The sequence below is a fragment of the Cottoperca gobio genome, chromosome 14, assembly GCF_900634415.1.
Source record: "Cottoperca gobio chromosome 14, fCotGob3.1, whole genome shotgun sequence".
In the NCBI taxonomy this organism is placed as follows: Eukaryota; Metazoa; Chordata; class Actinopteri; order Perciformes; family Bovichtidae; genus Cottoperca; species Cottoperca gobio.
The window spans coordinates 20683492-20699851 of record NC_041368.1 but is presented as its reverse complement, the minus strand read 5'-3'; the positions used below and the strand labels follow the sequence as shown (position 1 = coordinate 20699851).

Below are 16360 nucleotides of genomic sequence, written 5' to 3'. Positions count from 1 at the left end.
TAATAAAGCTTGCATTGATTGTCTGCACTTGTTGGTGTATTAAATCCCCTTATGATCCATGTTGTGCTATCTTCTGCACCTACTGTATGTACAAGCAGCAAACCTTCCTTCCAGTTTCCATTTCAAAGAATTTCCAACCATTTTCTTCCCTTTTATATATTTATGTATATTTGTTCATTGCTACTGGAGTTAACAATTAAAACACACACACACACACACAAATGTATGCTTTATGATCTCCGTCTGAAGTAGTCAGGACTTTATTTTAAACTGCATTACCTGGCCGCAGACGATACGATTTCTCAATAATATATAAGACAATAAAAAGAAGTAAAATGATCGACGCTATGACGTCTCATAAACTTTTCTTTGTTTATTTACAAATGACATAAAGCACACAGAAAAACAGGTACATGTGAAGAAAGGTCCCATCAGATGGTCTACAGACTGTGGATGATGGTTCGGTTCTTGAGGTTCTGGACGTACTCTTTGGCCTGGTCGAAGCCGGTCTTCTCCTCAATTATGGGGGGCGGGCCCTCCACCAGCTTGACAAAGTAGTGACAGTTAACTATGTCCATTACGCCAAATCTCCCCCGACCGTGGAAACGGATCCGCTTCAAGTACTTCCCTTTGCTAGAGTTGGACTCAGCTGCGGGAGGGGAGATGTGGTGGTGGTGGTGGGGGGGGGGGGTGATTAAAGAGGGGATGAGATAAACAGAGAGAGATATGGTACACAATACTCATTTAATTTGTGGAGGTGACTTTGAATGAAAACTGGTCAAAATAACAAAGATTGTGCCGAGTTTAGGCTTATCTGTAATAACGTCTCGACTCCACAATAATGACTCACTCTGCACACCATCTGAGCTCAGGAGGAATGTACTGCTTTAACAAATAAATAAATACCGGCCTCCCCTCCTACTGAAGGTCATTCCCCCCCCCACACTGAAATGCATTTGCTGGCTTTTGACACAATGGCTGAACACATGTGACGAATAATAAAATGTTTGAGTAGTTTTGGAAGCGGTGCTGCAGACACTCACCTATATACAGGTTGGATTTGTACTCTACATTGTGATTTTTGACCGCCATGTCCTGAGCTTCCTCAAGAACCTAAACAAACAAACAAAGCGCTGTGACATCCACAAATACATTTAAACATAGCTGTGATGGCGACTGATGTGTTCAAATACACAACAACTCAATGAATTTGATTAACATATTTGTGACTGTGGTGTTTTATTAAAAACACACACATCTCGGCGAACAGTAATGGAGGGTGAACGTGCAGCTTCGAACCTCTTTCATGATCTTTGCCCCCTTCTTGTCGTTGAACTCCAGCTGTGCAATGGCCTGATCAATGCTCATCCCTCGGATCTGTTAAAGAGAACAAACATTGAGATGAAACAACACATTTAACATTTATTCCACAGCTGTTCAGATAGTAGGGTGTTGCACTGCCCAAGGAAGTCACTTTTATTTTAAATGCATACTTAAAAAAGGGTCAGTGTGTAGGATTTGGCGACATCTAGTGTTGCGTTTGCAGATTGCAACCAACTAACTGATTCAATTTAGATGTGAAGGACTCATTCTAACCTAACTATCACCGATCAGAGGGTCTGGGAACAAAACAACAGGAACAAAGATGGCTGCAACAGAATAGATTAATGAGGAAATAAGGACCCCGCTGTTTTACAGCCATGAAGAAGTCTGACTGTGTTGTTTTAATAATGGAAAGTGTGAAATTCTGACAATAAGACAGATTTTCCTTCATCAATTAAGCCGATCATGAAAAAAAAAAAAGGGAGAAAATAGTCTTTAAATATCCAGTAAACTAACAACAACACCGTTATTTAACCCCAAATCTCACGTTTTTCTCTCGGCTGAGTGTCATCAACAGGCGCTTCTGTAATCGCCTGCTTGTACCACGCTTCAAGCATTTGTTCACTTAAGTGGACGGATATGATTCACTCGATATTGATGAGAAAATTACACCATTCTCACCAATTTGGCCAGGTACCACATCTTGTCTTTGCTGTACTTAATCTGCCTCCTGCTGTGGTAGATCTCCTGAAGAAAGAAAAACACCAAAAGTATTCAGAAGTTTGTACTTCTGCACAATTTAAATGATCGCTCAGCTTACTCAGACATACAAATAAACTCTACAATACTACACTCTGTTTAAAATCATTTTATCCACTCAGTTTCCTGCAGGTGACACCCGCTATTATAAGCGGAGAGGAAGACTTACTGCTGGCCGGCGGAGATCATCTGGTTGCTGCGGTGGATACACCTTCAGGTTCTGCCTCTCCCATTTCTTTGTTTCCAGTGAAGTGCTCGTGTGGAGACATGAGAGCTGCTGAGGAGCAACACCCAGAACCTGTAACCTGGAGAGGCATTTAGGAAAGGGGGGAAAAAATACATTTAAATATATGTATGTGCCGTACCAGCTCAGAAACCTGAGGCATATTATCAACAGTATCAAAAGTTCTGCCCTCTGGGAGAGGCTACTATCCAACGAAACAGTCTGCTTTCCCTTTGCAATAAGGACACCCAACTCTGCCCCTTATCTCCAGAATATAACTCTAAATTAAAGCATGCAACGTTCATGGAACATGCAGCTTTTTCTGCCCCTTTCTGTAAAGTGTGTTTGTAATGTGGCAGGTTATATGTGTAAGTGTAATGTGGCTGACACTGTGAACTGAGCCTTGTTACCATACCATACCAAAAATAAATGACAGAGTCTGGTCGTTTAGTCAAAATGACCACAATCTGAAGATAAAAAAGGAATTGATGTGATTGATTAGCTACTTAAACCAGTGCACAGCCACGCAGCTAGATATTTGTCCTTCTGCAGAGACAGTGATATATAATGTTCTGAGTTAGATATCGATGTGCTTACCTTGATTGCAACATCCCCAGATATATTCCTAATGAAAGCCATACCTAAAAACAAATATGTATCCGTTAAAACATCGTCAGCAGACACAATAAATGTCATAACATGGCATTTGTTTTGGATAAAAAGGCTGCATTTGTCTTACCACGTCCTGTCATTGCAGTCGCCATTTTGAATTTTTACGACACTACAGTGTTTGCTTGACGGTAGAAATGTTTACTGCGTTAACAGAAGAAACATGTTATGCTATTTGACGTGTTCACTGCGTACAAGACAAAGTAGGTTTTGTTATTCACATTTGAATTTAAAATGTCTTAATAGTAATGTATAAGGTTAGTGGTAAACAAAAAACAAAACGTATTTGTGCTTTGAAACAGTAAACTCGAATTGGTTTGACCCAACTAGGATTCCGTACTCGGCACTGGCAGCATTTACGACACCACGCTGTCCGTACGGCCGGTAGTGTAATCGCTACGACAGTGGAGGTAACATGTGACAAGTTTGGATTTGCTTTATCAGACTTTATTAGTGAATTACTAAACTTTAAACGTTCCCAGGCGTCATGCACGAAAGGTCGCTTCCCGCCTCTCCCAACTGGTACTGCTCCCGCTGCAGTGATGTCAACAGCAGCGCGCTACTGGGCGTCGGAGCCAAAAACATCATCTATTTGATTGATGTGTCTGCATCCTCCTGCAGGGTTGTAGGTGAGTGCGCTGTAATCGCCGGGTACCACATTCACATAGGATCACTCTGGTACTTATCCTCCAACTTCTATTAGGCTAAAAGTTATATTCCACGCATGTTTTCTTGTCCAAATCAAGGTGGTCAGATCACATCAGGTGTGATGATTACAGCTCCTGGAGTCGTGTACTGCAAGACGAACATGTATCTGATCATCTGGCTGGATTGTTAACATGAGCAGTCTAGTGCAGTGGAATTATATATTAATGATTTAGTTAGTCAATCACAAAAAAAGCGAATTCAATATTTGGCTTAAACCTGAACTGATTTATTCACCACTGATTGATCAGGGCTGGGTGATCTGGATTTATATGAAATAGCCACACATTAAAGCCTATTTTTGTATAGAAATAAATGAATTATTGACACTTCCAATGAGAGATTACACTTATATTTTAGCTACAATGTTGTCACTTAAATTGGGGCATATATATAAGTGCTCTAGTTGCAGCCGTTTAAATGTCTTAATTTTCGCTGTCTAAAGATTCAGATATCAAAACATCATCCCAAATTTCTTCTGCGTCAATCAAGCACAGACGTCAGAGGCTTGTTCCTCAGTTTTGATATTTTGTGGTCTGTCTTTGCTTCACGATAAGACGCAGATCTCCAACGCTCTCTTGTGTTTTTCAGGTGAGCTTGTCGGCCATAAAGACTTGGTGTCTGGCTTCTCCTTCTGTCAGCATGCAGGCCAGAGTCACATCTGCGTTAGCTCCTCGAATGATGGGAGTATTCGCTTCTGGGACTCCGATAACAAGGTTCTCATAAGAGAGCATGCAGCTCATCAGGTGAGTGTCGACCTTCCTGTTCTGTCCTGTCATTGCAAGAGAAACGGTGCGTTTTCACGGCATGCTGGCGCCCCCGTGCAGACTGCAGTCAGCTCTGCATGAGCAGCTAAAGTAACTAGGAGGCAGTTTTCTCTGCTCTGAAGACAAAAGACAGATTTCTACTGTTAGATTCTAAGCCACTCTGCAGCAATTCAATCACTCTCTCGAGGGCATTTTTTAAACAGTTGCCAAGGTTAGGGGAGGACATTGCTTATTTACTTTCCATTATTTGCTTCAAACTATGCCTTCAAGGGATCATTTCCCTGTTGTTTGATCTGAAAAATAAAAGCCAGGATGGTTAGGCTTCCATATGTCAGAACAGATTCAGAGCCAGAATAGGTCTGAACTTGTTTACATCTATAACAATGTAAGTGAATTGCCAGCCTAACATAAATGAAGCGTAAAACAAACAAATGTACTGTAAATCCATTCAGTCACTACAGTTGTTTTCCCCCCCCCCCCCCCCACACACACACACACACACACACAGAGCCCCGTCGCAGCGGTGCACTGGTCTCCGGTGGATAAAAACCTGGTAGTGTCGGGGGATGAGAAGGGCATAGTGGTGTGTCACTGGTACAACACAGGAGACACGGCCAGCTTCTTCCCAGAGCCCAGGACCATCTTCTGCCTCACCTGCTCCCCTCACACCTGGAGCTCTGTGGCTGTGGGGTAAGAAGACCACAGAGAGCATAATTCACTCTGCTGGATCACAATGCTTAAAATAGATCAAGAAATTGCATGTGTTTATGAATACCAGGGACTCATTCTTTTTAATTATTCTTAATTGTGAACCCGTTACACTCGACTGTAGAAGACATCTGTTTCAGCGGTCACACGTAGTGAACGGACATTTTCTTCAAATTCAACATTGCAATACTGAAGTAGAATATGAACATCAGTAAATTGTGACTGTGCTGCCACCGTTCTGTCTCAGGTACAAAGATGGGATGATCGTGCTGATCGACGTGAGTAAGAAAGGCGAGGTGATGCACCGTCTCCGTGGACACGAAGACGAGATCCACTCGCTGGCGTGGTCGCCACTGACCGGGGAGGATACCTTCAGCAGACCTGAGGACAGTGAAGGTAGAAGTGTGCAGTCAGTGTGCGAATTCTGCACAACAAACTACACATTGACAGGAATAAATATAACAGAAACTCGTAATGTAAACCACGTACTGTATGTTGTCCTCCTGTAGCGATCAGTGGAGTGTCTGCAGGAGATGAGAAGGGATGCTATCTTGCATCTGGGAGCAAAGACCAGACAATGAGGATCTGGAGCTCATCGAAGGGAAAAAGTAAGAGATTGAGATTTGACCAACATAATAAAAAAAAGATAAATAATCTTTTTAAAAAGTCATTAATTACACAAAACATTAAAGCTACTCCAATCCAGAGAGATCGTGTGTCATCCTCCCTCTCTTGCATCCTCTCCTCCTCGCAGGTGTGACGACTCTGAAGCTGCCGTATCTGAAGAAAAGAGGCTCTGCAGTCGACCCCGGGGTCAAGGAGAGACTCTGGCTCCACGTCCACTGGCCGAAGGGACGACCAACACAACTCGTGTCCAGCTGCTTCGGGTACACGCGCGAGTCTTATCAATCAGAACATCAGACGCTCAGTGGTCTGTAACGGCAGCTTCTGGTTCAGTTGTCTTCAGTACGGCATTTAAATCATCAGTGCAGAGACTTTGAACTGATATCGTAGTGATGCATCAAAGATGACTCCAGTTTCTCTTGAGCATGTATCATTACCTCCCAGGGACAACAACTCACTCACCGTGCAGTAACAAGAGACAAAGACAAAAACATCCACTGTACAGAGACACGGTTTATATTCAGGTGCTTAAATTAGCTCTGTGTGTGTGTGTGTGTGTGTGTGTCCAGGGGTGAGTTGGTGATGTGGGACTTGACCAGGACAGGGAAGCAGAGGTGGACTCTGTTTGGGACTTCTTCAGAGGGTCAGAACCACAACAGGATCGTCTTCAATGTGAGTTCAGTCCACCTGCAGGACGACCGGGAGCTTCTCATCAGCACCTCCATGGACCGAGAGGTGGGTCACCTTCTTTGGTCTGACGCGTAAACCTTTTCCAGCAGCTTGTTCATTGGACAGAGTTTGGTACCGTTCACTAAAAAGCTCGATGTGAAGTTTACACTATACTCTTAATGCTTCAGCTCTCACTTGACTGTTGGTATTCCAGATTAAATGCTGGGACCTGGCCTCTCTGGACTGCTGCTGGACTCTGCCCACCCTGGGCGGTTTCATCTACGCCCTGACCTTCTCCCCGGTGGGTGCAGGGTGCCTGGCGCTGGGCGTCGGTGACAACATGATCCGGGTGTGGAACACGTTGACGACCCAGAACCAGTACGACACCAGGTCCTTCTGGCAGGGCATCAAATCCAAGGTCACAGCGGTAAGATGTTCTTATTGTTGTTTTGAATAAATCTCTGTGAAAAACAAACTGTATATATTTTATATCTTAGTGCTGTGTATCAAAGCAATTAGCCTAATTGTTTTTGTAATCTTCTTTTTATTTGTGGTATGGTGCATGCAGAACTGATGGAAACGATGTCATTAGTGTCTCAGAGCAGTGACGCAAAGAACCTGAGCTGCTGATGAGACGCACGCATTTCTATCAGCTGCTCGCCGTCATACAATTCATAAGGGACATTTGTATTCTCACTGTGATTCAGAATGTATTCATCAGTTTAAACACCCTTGTGACTGTGACCCCCCCCCATCATGTCTGAGGTTGATGACGATAGCTAAAAGATATCGGGCATCTAATGAAGAGCTAATGTCCATCCAGCACATCTGCTTCACTTTGTCCCTCAGCGAGTCTTGTTTGTTTTGCGTGGAGTCCTCCTTTCAGAACCTCTTACACGACACAAAGATCACATGAAGTGCATTAAGAAACCTTCTCGTTCACTGCAGCTGGCGTGGCACCCGAAGAAAGAAGGATCCTTGTCTTTCGGAACAGACGACGGTAAAGTTGGTATCTACGAAGTTTTCTCAAACAGGTAAAATCGCTTATTTAATAAAAAACCAAACCTTTAAGTTATGTACGTTTCCAACACTTTCTCACACCAGTCCACACACACACACACACAACCTCACTACTGTAGGTTCATACCTGCAGTTCCTTAATATAAAATCCAGTTTCATGCTGTTCCACTGATTGACAGTTGTTGGCAGTAATATGCAACATACCAACAACAGGCAGTGAAGAAGACTAACATGCAAACATGAATGTAAAGAAATCATTGTTTAATATGTAAACAAATACACACAATGCATTGTGGGTAGGAAACACTGAATATAAACATAACTTCTGTTTGTTTTACATTAAACTTCCACCGGGGGCTTGACTGTGTGCATGAGAGTCTACTGCTAAAAGTGTGTTTGAGTTGAGAGACCTTCCTGAACGTCATGATGTTAACCGTTGCTTGTGTTTTTGCCCGGGGCCTAATGGATTTGTCTCATAATTCCTGGAGTCCCCTGAGTCCCATTGTCCTGCAGCTATCTGTGTCATGTATTCCTCACTGGGCATTTGTTCTGCTTCATCTCCTCCCAGGCCTCCTCAGATATCGAGCTCCTATCACAGAAAAACCGTGTACACACTGGCCTGGGGACCCCCAGTCCCCCCGATGTCGTTTGGTAAGTTCCTAATGAACCTTTAGCAACTGCTGCTGCTCGCTCTGAACGCTCTGACCCAGCAAGAAAACGCTGAAAACAAGCGAGTCAGCTTTAAAAGCCCAAACCATCTCTGAACACCCTTTTTGTAATCGAATGAGCTGAGAAAACGCTTACTGCTCACCTCCTCCTCTTCAGCCGCTCGTGGGTAAATCTGTTCTACCAGCTGTCGGCAGCCGACGTTTTGATGAGCGTATCAATCGCTCGGCTTCAAAGCCATAAGCATGATTGTTGTCGTGCCAACAATATGCTGATGGCTCTTAAAAGCACAAAAGGAGTCGCTTTTTTTGTTTACCCGCAGCCTCGACACCGGCTCGGCTCGCTTCATGTTTCTGGTGGAGTTCTGGGATCTCATTGGTTCAGATCCCCAGGATGAATCACAATAGAGGTGCAGAGGAAGTCCAGCTGCTTCCTGCGTCTCTGGATATCTGAAGACTGTCAACTGTCGCACCCCTTTCTGTTCTTTACATGCAATTACTCTGCACACCGAGTGCTTCTTGTTACTCTACATGCTTGTACATACATGTTTTCATCTTGTACAGGAACCAGGCTGTGTTAAAAGGTTCTAAATGTGCCAGTACAATATGGTTAAAGTGCAAGGTTAACTATTGTGTGTGTGTGTGTGTGTGTGATGTTCAGGTGCAGCAGGAGGAAAGCCGCTCTACAGCCTGTACAGCTGCGCCGGCGAAGGCGTCATCCTGCAGCACGATCCGTCTAAGCTGAGTGGAGAGGCTTCGGACATCGACAAGCTGATCAGAGACACCAACAACATCAAGGTGAGAGGGATGTGCATGATGAAGATGATATTTAAACCGCAACCTGTTTTTTTTTTTTTTAATGTGGTTAATGTTGCGATCTACTCACTGAACCACAAAGATCTGATCTATGCTGCTGACATCAGTTAGTGCAGTGTTCCTGCCATCGTCTCTGTGTCCTCTTATATCCATGCACTAACTTTGAACCAGTGTCACGACCTGGTTCTGAAGTCATGACATAAGAGAGGGAGACGCAGGCTGAAGGCAAATGATAAGAGGGTAGCAGTAAACACAAAATGAAGTGAGGAGTGAAGTCAGTGGCGAGGGGGAGTGTATGCACGAGTGCAACGTGTGGTGTAAGGAAGAGATGGCTGAAAACAATGCAGAGGAGAGCACTGGGCCCACTCCGCCCCTCCAGGTACCTGCTGCATTAAAACACAAAGCATAGAATGTGTGAACAAGCCGGCACACGCCAGGAGCGCCCGGCACACGATCAATGAAACCTTCTCGTGAGAAGTTCCCAGACTTCTGGTTCTCTGCAGATATCGTACCAGTTGTTTCATGTTGTTTCATGCTGAATGTAAACGGAGGTGACCGTGAGCTCTGCTTCCCAACAGCACAAGCTGTCTCCGCACACCGACCTCAGCTGGAAGCCAGATGGAAAAGTGGTCGCCATCGGCAACGAGGACGGGTGAGTGACCGACTGTCTCTGAAACACCCTGATCAGACTCTCGGTAATAAACCTGAAGACAGGAGGCACTCGTTTTTTAAGTCTCTTTAGACTCGTCTACTCTAATGCTTTGTTTATTCACCATATTTATATTAAAAGTGCAACATTGTGTTATTGTGAAGTAGAAAACGTCAATGAGATGTTTTATTCACAGTAATATAAGTTGTATATCTTATACATTATAACATGATGTTACCAGCTCTTGTTTCCTCGTGCCTTCCGAGTGTCCACGTGGTCTTGGAACGACGATCACTTTGTAACTCCTCGTGACAGTCCTTGTGCTTCTTTAAATGGATCCATATGCCTGACCACCTGCTCTCCGCTGCAGGTGCATCGATGTGTACGAGGCTCCCAGCTTGAAGCTGCTGTGCAGCATCCAGCAGCACCACAAGATCATCAACACGTTGCGGTGGCATCACGCCCACAGCTCCCCGCCGGAGCTGCACTGCCTCCTGGCATCGGGCTCCAGCAATGCCACCGTCTACGTGCACGATCTCCACGCCATCATAGGTCGGTCCAGCACATTGCAGTCAGTCCTGCATTATTTGAGAGAGCTTACATTTGTTCTTTCTGAACCGGAGTAGTGATATCGTTTTAAAGCCCGGTGGGTCTTAACGTTGGTGTTTCACCCTCTTGCACAGAGGATCCTCCAGACGTCCCCGTGGTGTTGACGGAGCCGTACCGCAGGCTGTGCGGTCACACATCTAAAATCACCGGCATGGTCTGGAGTCCACACCACGAAGCCCGGCTGGCCACCGTCTCGTACGATGGCACTGCCCAGGTCAGTACCAGGCGAGCATCACGGGTATCAAACCGTGATCATGAGTCCGTCAGCAGCCCAAGAAGTGTAGACCACGTGTCTGTTTACCTCGTGCTCCTGTGGGAGGGGTTTCACTGTTAATCTAATCAGTGGATTTGGTTTCCTCCTGTTGTTTAATGCATCTATTTTTGTTTCACTGTTTTCTTCTTTTGGTTTGTTTGTTCTGATTTTGACGTTGGACTTTGTTCTGCTCAGGTGTGGGACGTGCTGCAGGAGGCGGCTGTCTCCAACTACCGGGGTCACGCCGGTTATTTGCTGTGCGTGGACTGGTCGCCCGTCGATCCGGATGTGATCTGGACCGGAGGGAAGGACTTCACCCTGCAGGAGTGGAGAGTCTCCAAACAAGAGTTTACAAAGCCGCCTAAAGGTGAGCGAAAACAACAATCACATAACGCTCAAACACACATCGATGAGAAGTTATGTAATGTCCACGTGCGTATCCTCTCAGGGAAAAAGATGGTCAACCTGAGGGACAAGAAGAAGAAGAACAAGAAGGCGTCGGGGCCCGCAGGAGCCGCACCGCTGGAGATGAACGGAGAGCCAGGTACAGGAGGAGGAGAGAAGGCAGCGACGGGACAGGAGCAGTCTGGTGACGATGAGGAAGATGAAGTCAACCCAACAAAGAGCCCTGTACCTCCATCAGGTAAGAGAGGAGCCGTCACAGATTTGAAAAAAGTTAAGATTGTTTTTTAGCACAGAGCAACCTTAATTCTGTTTGTTCTGTTGTTCTCTTGTTTCAGCCACTTTTGAGACGCAAAGGAAATCCTTCACCGCCGCAAAGAGCAAAGACAAGCCAGGTGCAGACTTCAGTCTTATAACTGCAGCTCATGCTATTCTTGGAATTGAGGCGTGAACGAGGTTTTTGTATGTAACCGTGCGTCTGCGATTGATTCCAGACTTGCTGAAGAAGAAGAAGCCTCGCTCCATGCTGCCCATCAGCACCTCCATGGACCATCGGCCCAAAGAGGAGTTGCTTCAAGACTGCTTAACTCTGGCCTCTGTCAAACACAGCAGAGGTGAAGAGCTTTGGCTCAGTGAATTGAGTCGCACATTGATTTAAAATACAGAGAATGACCGTTTAGAACGTGGACTTACTGGACTGTGTGTGTGTGTGTGTGTGTGTGTGTGTGTGTGTGTGTGTGTGTGTGTGTGTGTGTGTGGTTTCCAGCTCCCCCTGCAGGGTGTGTCCCAGGCCAGGGAGAGCACATCCACCTGGGCCTCTTCTCTGACAGAGCGGCTCTCTACCGCATGTTTGAGGCAGAAGGTTTGTATGTTCACACAACAGGCTCATGGTGCACACAGTCACTGCCAGACAGAACATTGGATTAGTAATCGTCTCTTGCTCTTCAGAGGAGGGTCATGTGGAGGCCGGTCACTACGACTCCGTCGTGTACCTGCGGCTGTGGAGCGGAGACCTGGAGGGGGCGCTGCAGCTCGCCACCGAGAAAGGAGAGCTGAATGAACACCTGCTGTCCGTCGCTCCGATGGGTAAAGACTTGTGTTTTGTTGACTTAACATTGATCTTTACCCAACACTCACTGACACTTTATCTGCTGTCCAGATGTAGACCACAAAGACTTTAACTTAAATCTAACAGGTGTTGGTAGTGAGTCAGGAATGATGAGAGACATGCTAAGCTACACGGACGAGACTTTTCCTCCAAATAAGAAATAAAGAAGGCACACCACAGAGTTCAGTCTGCTTAGCTCCACTCATCCCCTGAAGCAGGCTGTGAGTGAGACCCTTCTACACTCTTTCAACATCACGTGCGTTGGGATTCACACTCGTCTGTAGAAGAGAAAGTAAAACATGGACTCAGAAGTAGTAATAATTTGGCGCTGCACTGACGTTCAAAGCTGCTGAATTGCAACATTAGGAGGCTTCCAGGCATTGCAACAATTCTTGTGCGTCTCCTCCTCCAGCCGGGTTCGAGGTGTGGAGCCGGACAGTGGAGGCCTTCGTCAAGCAGCTGTGTCTGCAGGAGCAGTACCTGAAGGCAGCGTCCCACCTGCTGTCCATCAACAAGCTGTACGAGGCCGTCGACCTGCTGCGCTCTCACAAGCTCTACAGGTTCCCCTTCTTCTTCTTTTTAAGGAGCATTTCTCTGCTCATTATTTGTCATTCACTTTTGGTCGTATACCCACAAAGAGTGTTTGCGTTGCACCGTTTGCTGTGCTACTAAAGGGATGATGAAATGAAAGGACGTGAACATTTCTCGGCACGTCTCATGTGCTAACAGGACAGATGTGTGTGTCTGTCGTTATGTCAGGGAGGCCATAGCTCTGGTCAAAGCCAGGCTGCCGGCCGAAGAGCCCGCCCTGAAGGAGCTGTACACCTGCTGGGCGGCCGTGCTGGAGAGGGACGGACATTTCTCCGCAGCCGCTAAATGGTGAGAACAGGAAGGATTTTACGAAACGTATCTTCTCGTCCTGCTGCTGTGGTTAAACTGACATTATTTAAACTTGTTTGTTTCACCTCGTCGCCCAGTTACCTGGCTGCAGGCGCCAGTTTCGACGCCGCTAAAGTCATCGCCAGGAAGAATGACGTCTCCTCGCTGAGCACGGCGGCCGGTCTAGCGAGAATCTCAGGGGAGGTCGCTCTGGCTCAGTCGCTGGCGCTGCGGTGTGCTAAAGACTTGGCCGGTGCTCAGGACTGGATCGGAGCCCAGGAGGTCCTGAGCTCACAGGAGAGTCTGCTGGTCAGTTGCAAACGCGTTGTGCACACAAATAAAGTTGTGCAGGGAACACGAGGCTTTGGTTGAAGTCCTTGCACATAAACAACAAAACCTGCAACTTAAGAATATCACTATTTGGGTTCTCCAAGAATATACTGCTTTGACTCCAAGGTCTGGGGAAAGGTTTTGCATTTCAAGCCTTTAATAATCCATTGCATTGTGAGATTTAGTATATTAAACATCCCAAACTCTACCCTCCACATGCAGCACAAAGAGAACCAGTTTTCTTCTAACAGTTAGTTCCTTTTTATAGTTTATAATCTCATAAAAAGATTTCAAATAAGCAGATTTTACCTTTTTGTTTGATTGAAAGTCTGAAAAAGAGTTTTTCCCTTTTGTGAACTCTCATAACTGAAGTGAAATGTAAACGCCTCATTGTTTGAACCCTCTGCAGGTCCACAGGCTGCATCTCTGTGTCGCTGAGCTGCTGGCTGGGATGCTGGCCGAGCCTCAAGCTGCATCTCAGCCCCGCGTCGCCAGTCACCCGTGGGCGTCGCCAGGTGAGCATCGTCGCAGCATCCGGGACCAAGTGAGAGACGCGTGGGAGAAGCAGTTTGGTGTGACACAAAGGTCAGCAGGTCACCGCAGCGCCGCCGCTCTTCTGCAGGAGCTGAAGTCTGTGGAGAGTCCAACGCCCACCGCCAACATTCCTCTCAGACAGGTGCAGCGTCCTCAAACTGTTTCATACAGCGTGTGTCCAGATGTCTGCTGGTGAAGTGGAAACAAATCTTCTTGCAAGTAAGTGCAGAGATTAAGAAGAAATTAACTCTGTTTTGTTTTTTCCGTCTTTGTTGGTGCCTCTCTCGTCCTCAGGTTCAGCTATATTCATCCCTCCATCTGACCCGTGCTGTGTTGGGCTGGTTATTGGACGATGATGGACAGCTGATGAAGGAGTTGTGGCAGGCGGTGGCCTGGCTCAGAGAGGCCGGACACTTCTGTGTGTCTGCAGAGCTCTGCAGGCTGCTGTTCCCTGACGGTATGTCTGTTCAATCAAACCATTATGTTTTTAGTTTGGTGCAACACTAATTTGAAATTGTGTGTGTGTGTGTGTGTGTGTGTGTGTGTGTGTGTGTATCTAAAGTCATCAAGCATCAATCTGAATGGGTGATTTGGCGACACCCTGTGGTGACTGGTCGAATCATCATTTAAATAACAGATGTTCCTTTATAAACGTATATGCACCATAAGTATTATGCTATGTTCTTACGTCGACTGCGTTATGTTTGGCAATCAATACACAGGAAATGGACTGAACCACTCTCCCTTTTGTTGCCATTGTTAAGACTAAACAATCAATAGATTAATTTATAATGTAAATAATCTTAAATTGCAGCCATAACATTTAATCTTCTGAGCTGTGACTGCCGCTGCCTCATCACCATCTATATGTTTTCATCAGGTGTCGTCAGTGTTTGTTCCAGGAGTCACCCCAAAGTAATCCATCACACAGAAGAGGAAGCCAAAGCTGCTGCCAACAGTCTACAGGCGTTTGTCTGTTACCACCGTCTGTACCAACAGTGGTGGAGGATCTCCACCCAGATGCAGAGCGGGTTGTCCCTCTCAGCAGCCGACTCCGACCCTGGAGACGAGGTGAATGATAAAGTGGTGAACGGCGGTGTGTCGGAGTCGGGGCAGAGCGTCTGCCCGGCGACTAGGAGGTTTGATAACCTGGACTTTGATGCGTCTGTGCTTCTGTCGGAGCGTCACGCTGCCTGTCAGGCCTCTCAGAGGTCCGTGAGAGAGATCCAGGAGCGGCTGGCAGCCTTGGTGCTGAGGCACAGCAGAGCCCAGGGCGGGCAGCTGGAGTCTGGGGAGAAAGAAGCGGACAGCACCGCGCAGACCTCCGACACCAGAGAGGCGTCCGATGATGCTGGCCAACGGTGAGGAGTTTGTGATGTTATATAAATATATAACGTTCAGAACACTGGAAGATTTGTTTCTACAAAACACATTTTGTATGACGTGATACATTTAATGACTTATTTGACATACTGTATTATCAGTTTTTACATTTTATAATAAATACTATACTGTTAATGACATTTTATATGACAGACTACTACTATACCATGTGATTAAACTTAGCAGTTAACATTTAGCTTGTATATCTGAGATGTAAAGCTCAATAATGGCAACTGAATTTGACACTTTCCTGCAGCTCTTAAGTCTATAGTTTGAGGATTGTCCTTTAAGCGTCTGTATTCCCTCAGGCCTGAGGACCAGGAGACGCTGCTCTCTTTGTCTACCAAGATGTCAGAACATCAGAAGCAGCTGGCCGACCTGCCGGACACAATCAAGGTACAAGTCGTGCGTGTCAGTTTGATGTTGAAGAAGTGCTGTCCTCGTGCCTCTGCGTCCAGATTTCCCCTTAATGAACTACGTCTGCGTCCTCTCAGGTGTATCCTCACCCAGACGTTGTTGAATGCTGCCTGGTTCTCCTGCACCTCAGCAAGTCTTCACCGTCCGTCTCCGAGTCACTCCAACAAGAGGCCAAAGATCTGCTCCGCACATACGGAACAAATCCGTCCATCCTCAAGACCTGCCAGAAATTCCTTACCTGAATCTTTCATCAGTAGACTGAAAGAAGCACTTCCACTGTACAGCCATTTGTTGAATAAAAAGATCTTTAACTACATTAAAAACGTTGTTTGAGTCTACATCCAGAGAAGCCTGAAGGACCGTCAGAGCTGCGTGCCCTGGAGCTGGAAGAGGTTCTCTTAAAGTAGCAAACTATCAAGCAAATATGCCAAATATGTTCTGCTTCCATCTTCTCGTGTGAAGATTTACTGCTTTTTGCTACTTTTTTACAATTTAAAGTGTTTAGGCATGAAGACGTACTGACAATTCAATCACACTTTGAAATGTTACAAATCCAGAAACAGAATATTTTAGCATGTTTGCTTGATAAAGTAATTTGATTACCAAAACAGTTAAAAGCATTTTCTGTTAATTGACTTAATAGATCACTCTTTTCTGGTATGGGGGGGGGGGGGGATTTTTCATCTGGAATGAACTCTTTCAAACAAGAAAAAGAAATGCCATGGTTTGAATTTTAATGACTTTGGAAAATCCGGGTATTATGACAACAAATGAAGGAACTGTAAAAAAAAAAAAATTGAAATTGAAATTTTTGCTTCATAGTTAAATCGATCACCAAAATAGTCGAC

At 45.7% G+C, this 16360-nt stretch overlaps 2 protein-coding genes across 6 annotated transcripts; one reads left to right on the top strand and one right to left on the bottom strand.

The window, feature by feature from the left end:
* Positions 1-336: 336 nt before the first annotated feature.
* On the bottom strand, positions 337-3195 carry mrpl22 (mitochondrial ribosomal protein L22). 2 transcript variants are annotated; one of them, XM_029448234.1, is made up of 7 exons: positions 3045-3084; positions 2910-2946; positions 2252-2393; positions 2005-2070; positions 1300-1377; positions 1044-1113; positions 337-649 (listed from the first exon to the last, which is right to left on the bottom strand). In XM_029448234.1, the coding sequence occupies exons 1-7, from the start codon at positions 3067-3069 to the stop codon at positions 441-443; spliced, it is 627 nt and encodes a 208-aa protein (XP_029304094.1). In that variant the 5' UTR covers positions 3070-3084; the 3' UTR covers positions 337-440. The 2 variants fall into 2 exon arrangements, with proteins under 2 accessions (XP_029304094.1, XP_029304092.1); XM_029448232.1 differs by having other exon boundaries at positions 342-649; positions 2252-2387; positions 2903-2946; positions 3045-3195.
* gemin5 (gem (nuclear organelle) associated protein 5) lies at positions 3063-15849 on the top strand. 4 transcript variants are annotated; one of them, XM_029448228.1, is made up of 30 exons: positions 3063-3177; positions 3277-3384; positions 3457-3603; positions 4271-4425; positions 4955-5136; positions 5402-5550; positions 5664-5762; positions 5909-6041; positions 6348-6513; positions 6662-6874; positions 7396-7481; positions 8036-8118; positions 8794-8930; positions 9527-9600; positions 9968-10149; positions 10281-10420; positions 10655-10826; positions 10908-11102; positions 11200-11256; positions 11356-11475; positions 11628-11723; positions 11810-11947; positions 12382-12529; positions 12729-12848; positions 12947-13157; positions 13588-13854; positions 14007-14169; positions 14593-15073; positions 15404-15491; positions 15590-15849. In XM_029448228.1, exons 3-30 carry the CDS (start codon positions 3462-3464, stop codon positions 15752-15754), a joined length of 4362 nt encoding a protein of 1453 aa, XP_029304088.1. In that variant the 5' UTR covers positions 3063-3177; positions 3277-3384; positions 3457-3461; the 3' UTR covers positions 15755-15849. The 4 variants fall into 4 exon arrangements, with proteins under 4 accessions (XP_029304088.1, XP_029304090.1, XP_029304089.1 ...); XM_029448230.1 differs by having other exon boundaries at positions 3074-3177; positions 3305-3384; XM_029448229.1 differs by lacking the exon at positions 3063-3177 and having other exon boundaries at positions 3256-3384.
* The last annotated feature ends 511 nt before the right edge of the window (positions 15850-16360 follow it).

Coding starts and splice junctions, on each gene's coding strand:
- mrpl22 (XM_029448234.1), bottom strand. CDS start 3,069: ATGGCGACTGCAATGACAGGACGTG. Junction 2,394..2,909: donor AATATATCTGGGGATGTTGC/AATCAAGGTAAG, acceptor TCCTAAATGCCT/CTCCAGGTTACAGGTTCTGG. Junction 650..1,043: donor CAAATCCAACCTGTATATAG/GTGAGTGTCTGC, acceptor CCCCTCCCGCAG/CTGAGTCCAACTCTAGCAAA.
- gemin5 (XM_029448228.1), top strand. CDS start 3,462: ATGCACGAAAGGTCGCTTCCCGCCTCTCCCAACTGGTACTGCTCCCGC. Junction 6,042..6,347: donor CTCGTGTCCAGCTGCTTCGG/GTACACGCGCGA, acceptor GTGTGTGTCCAG/GGGTGAGTTGGTGATGTGGG. Junction 11,103..11,199: donor GAGCCCTGTACCTCCATCAG/GTAAGAGAGGAG, acceptor CTCTTGTTTCAG/CCACTTTTGAGACGCAAAGG.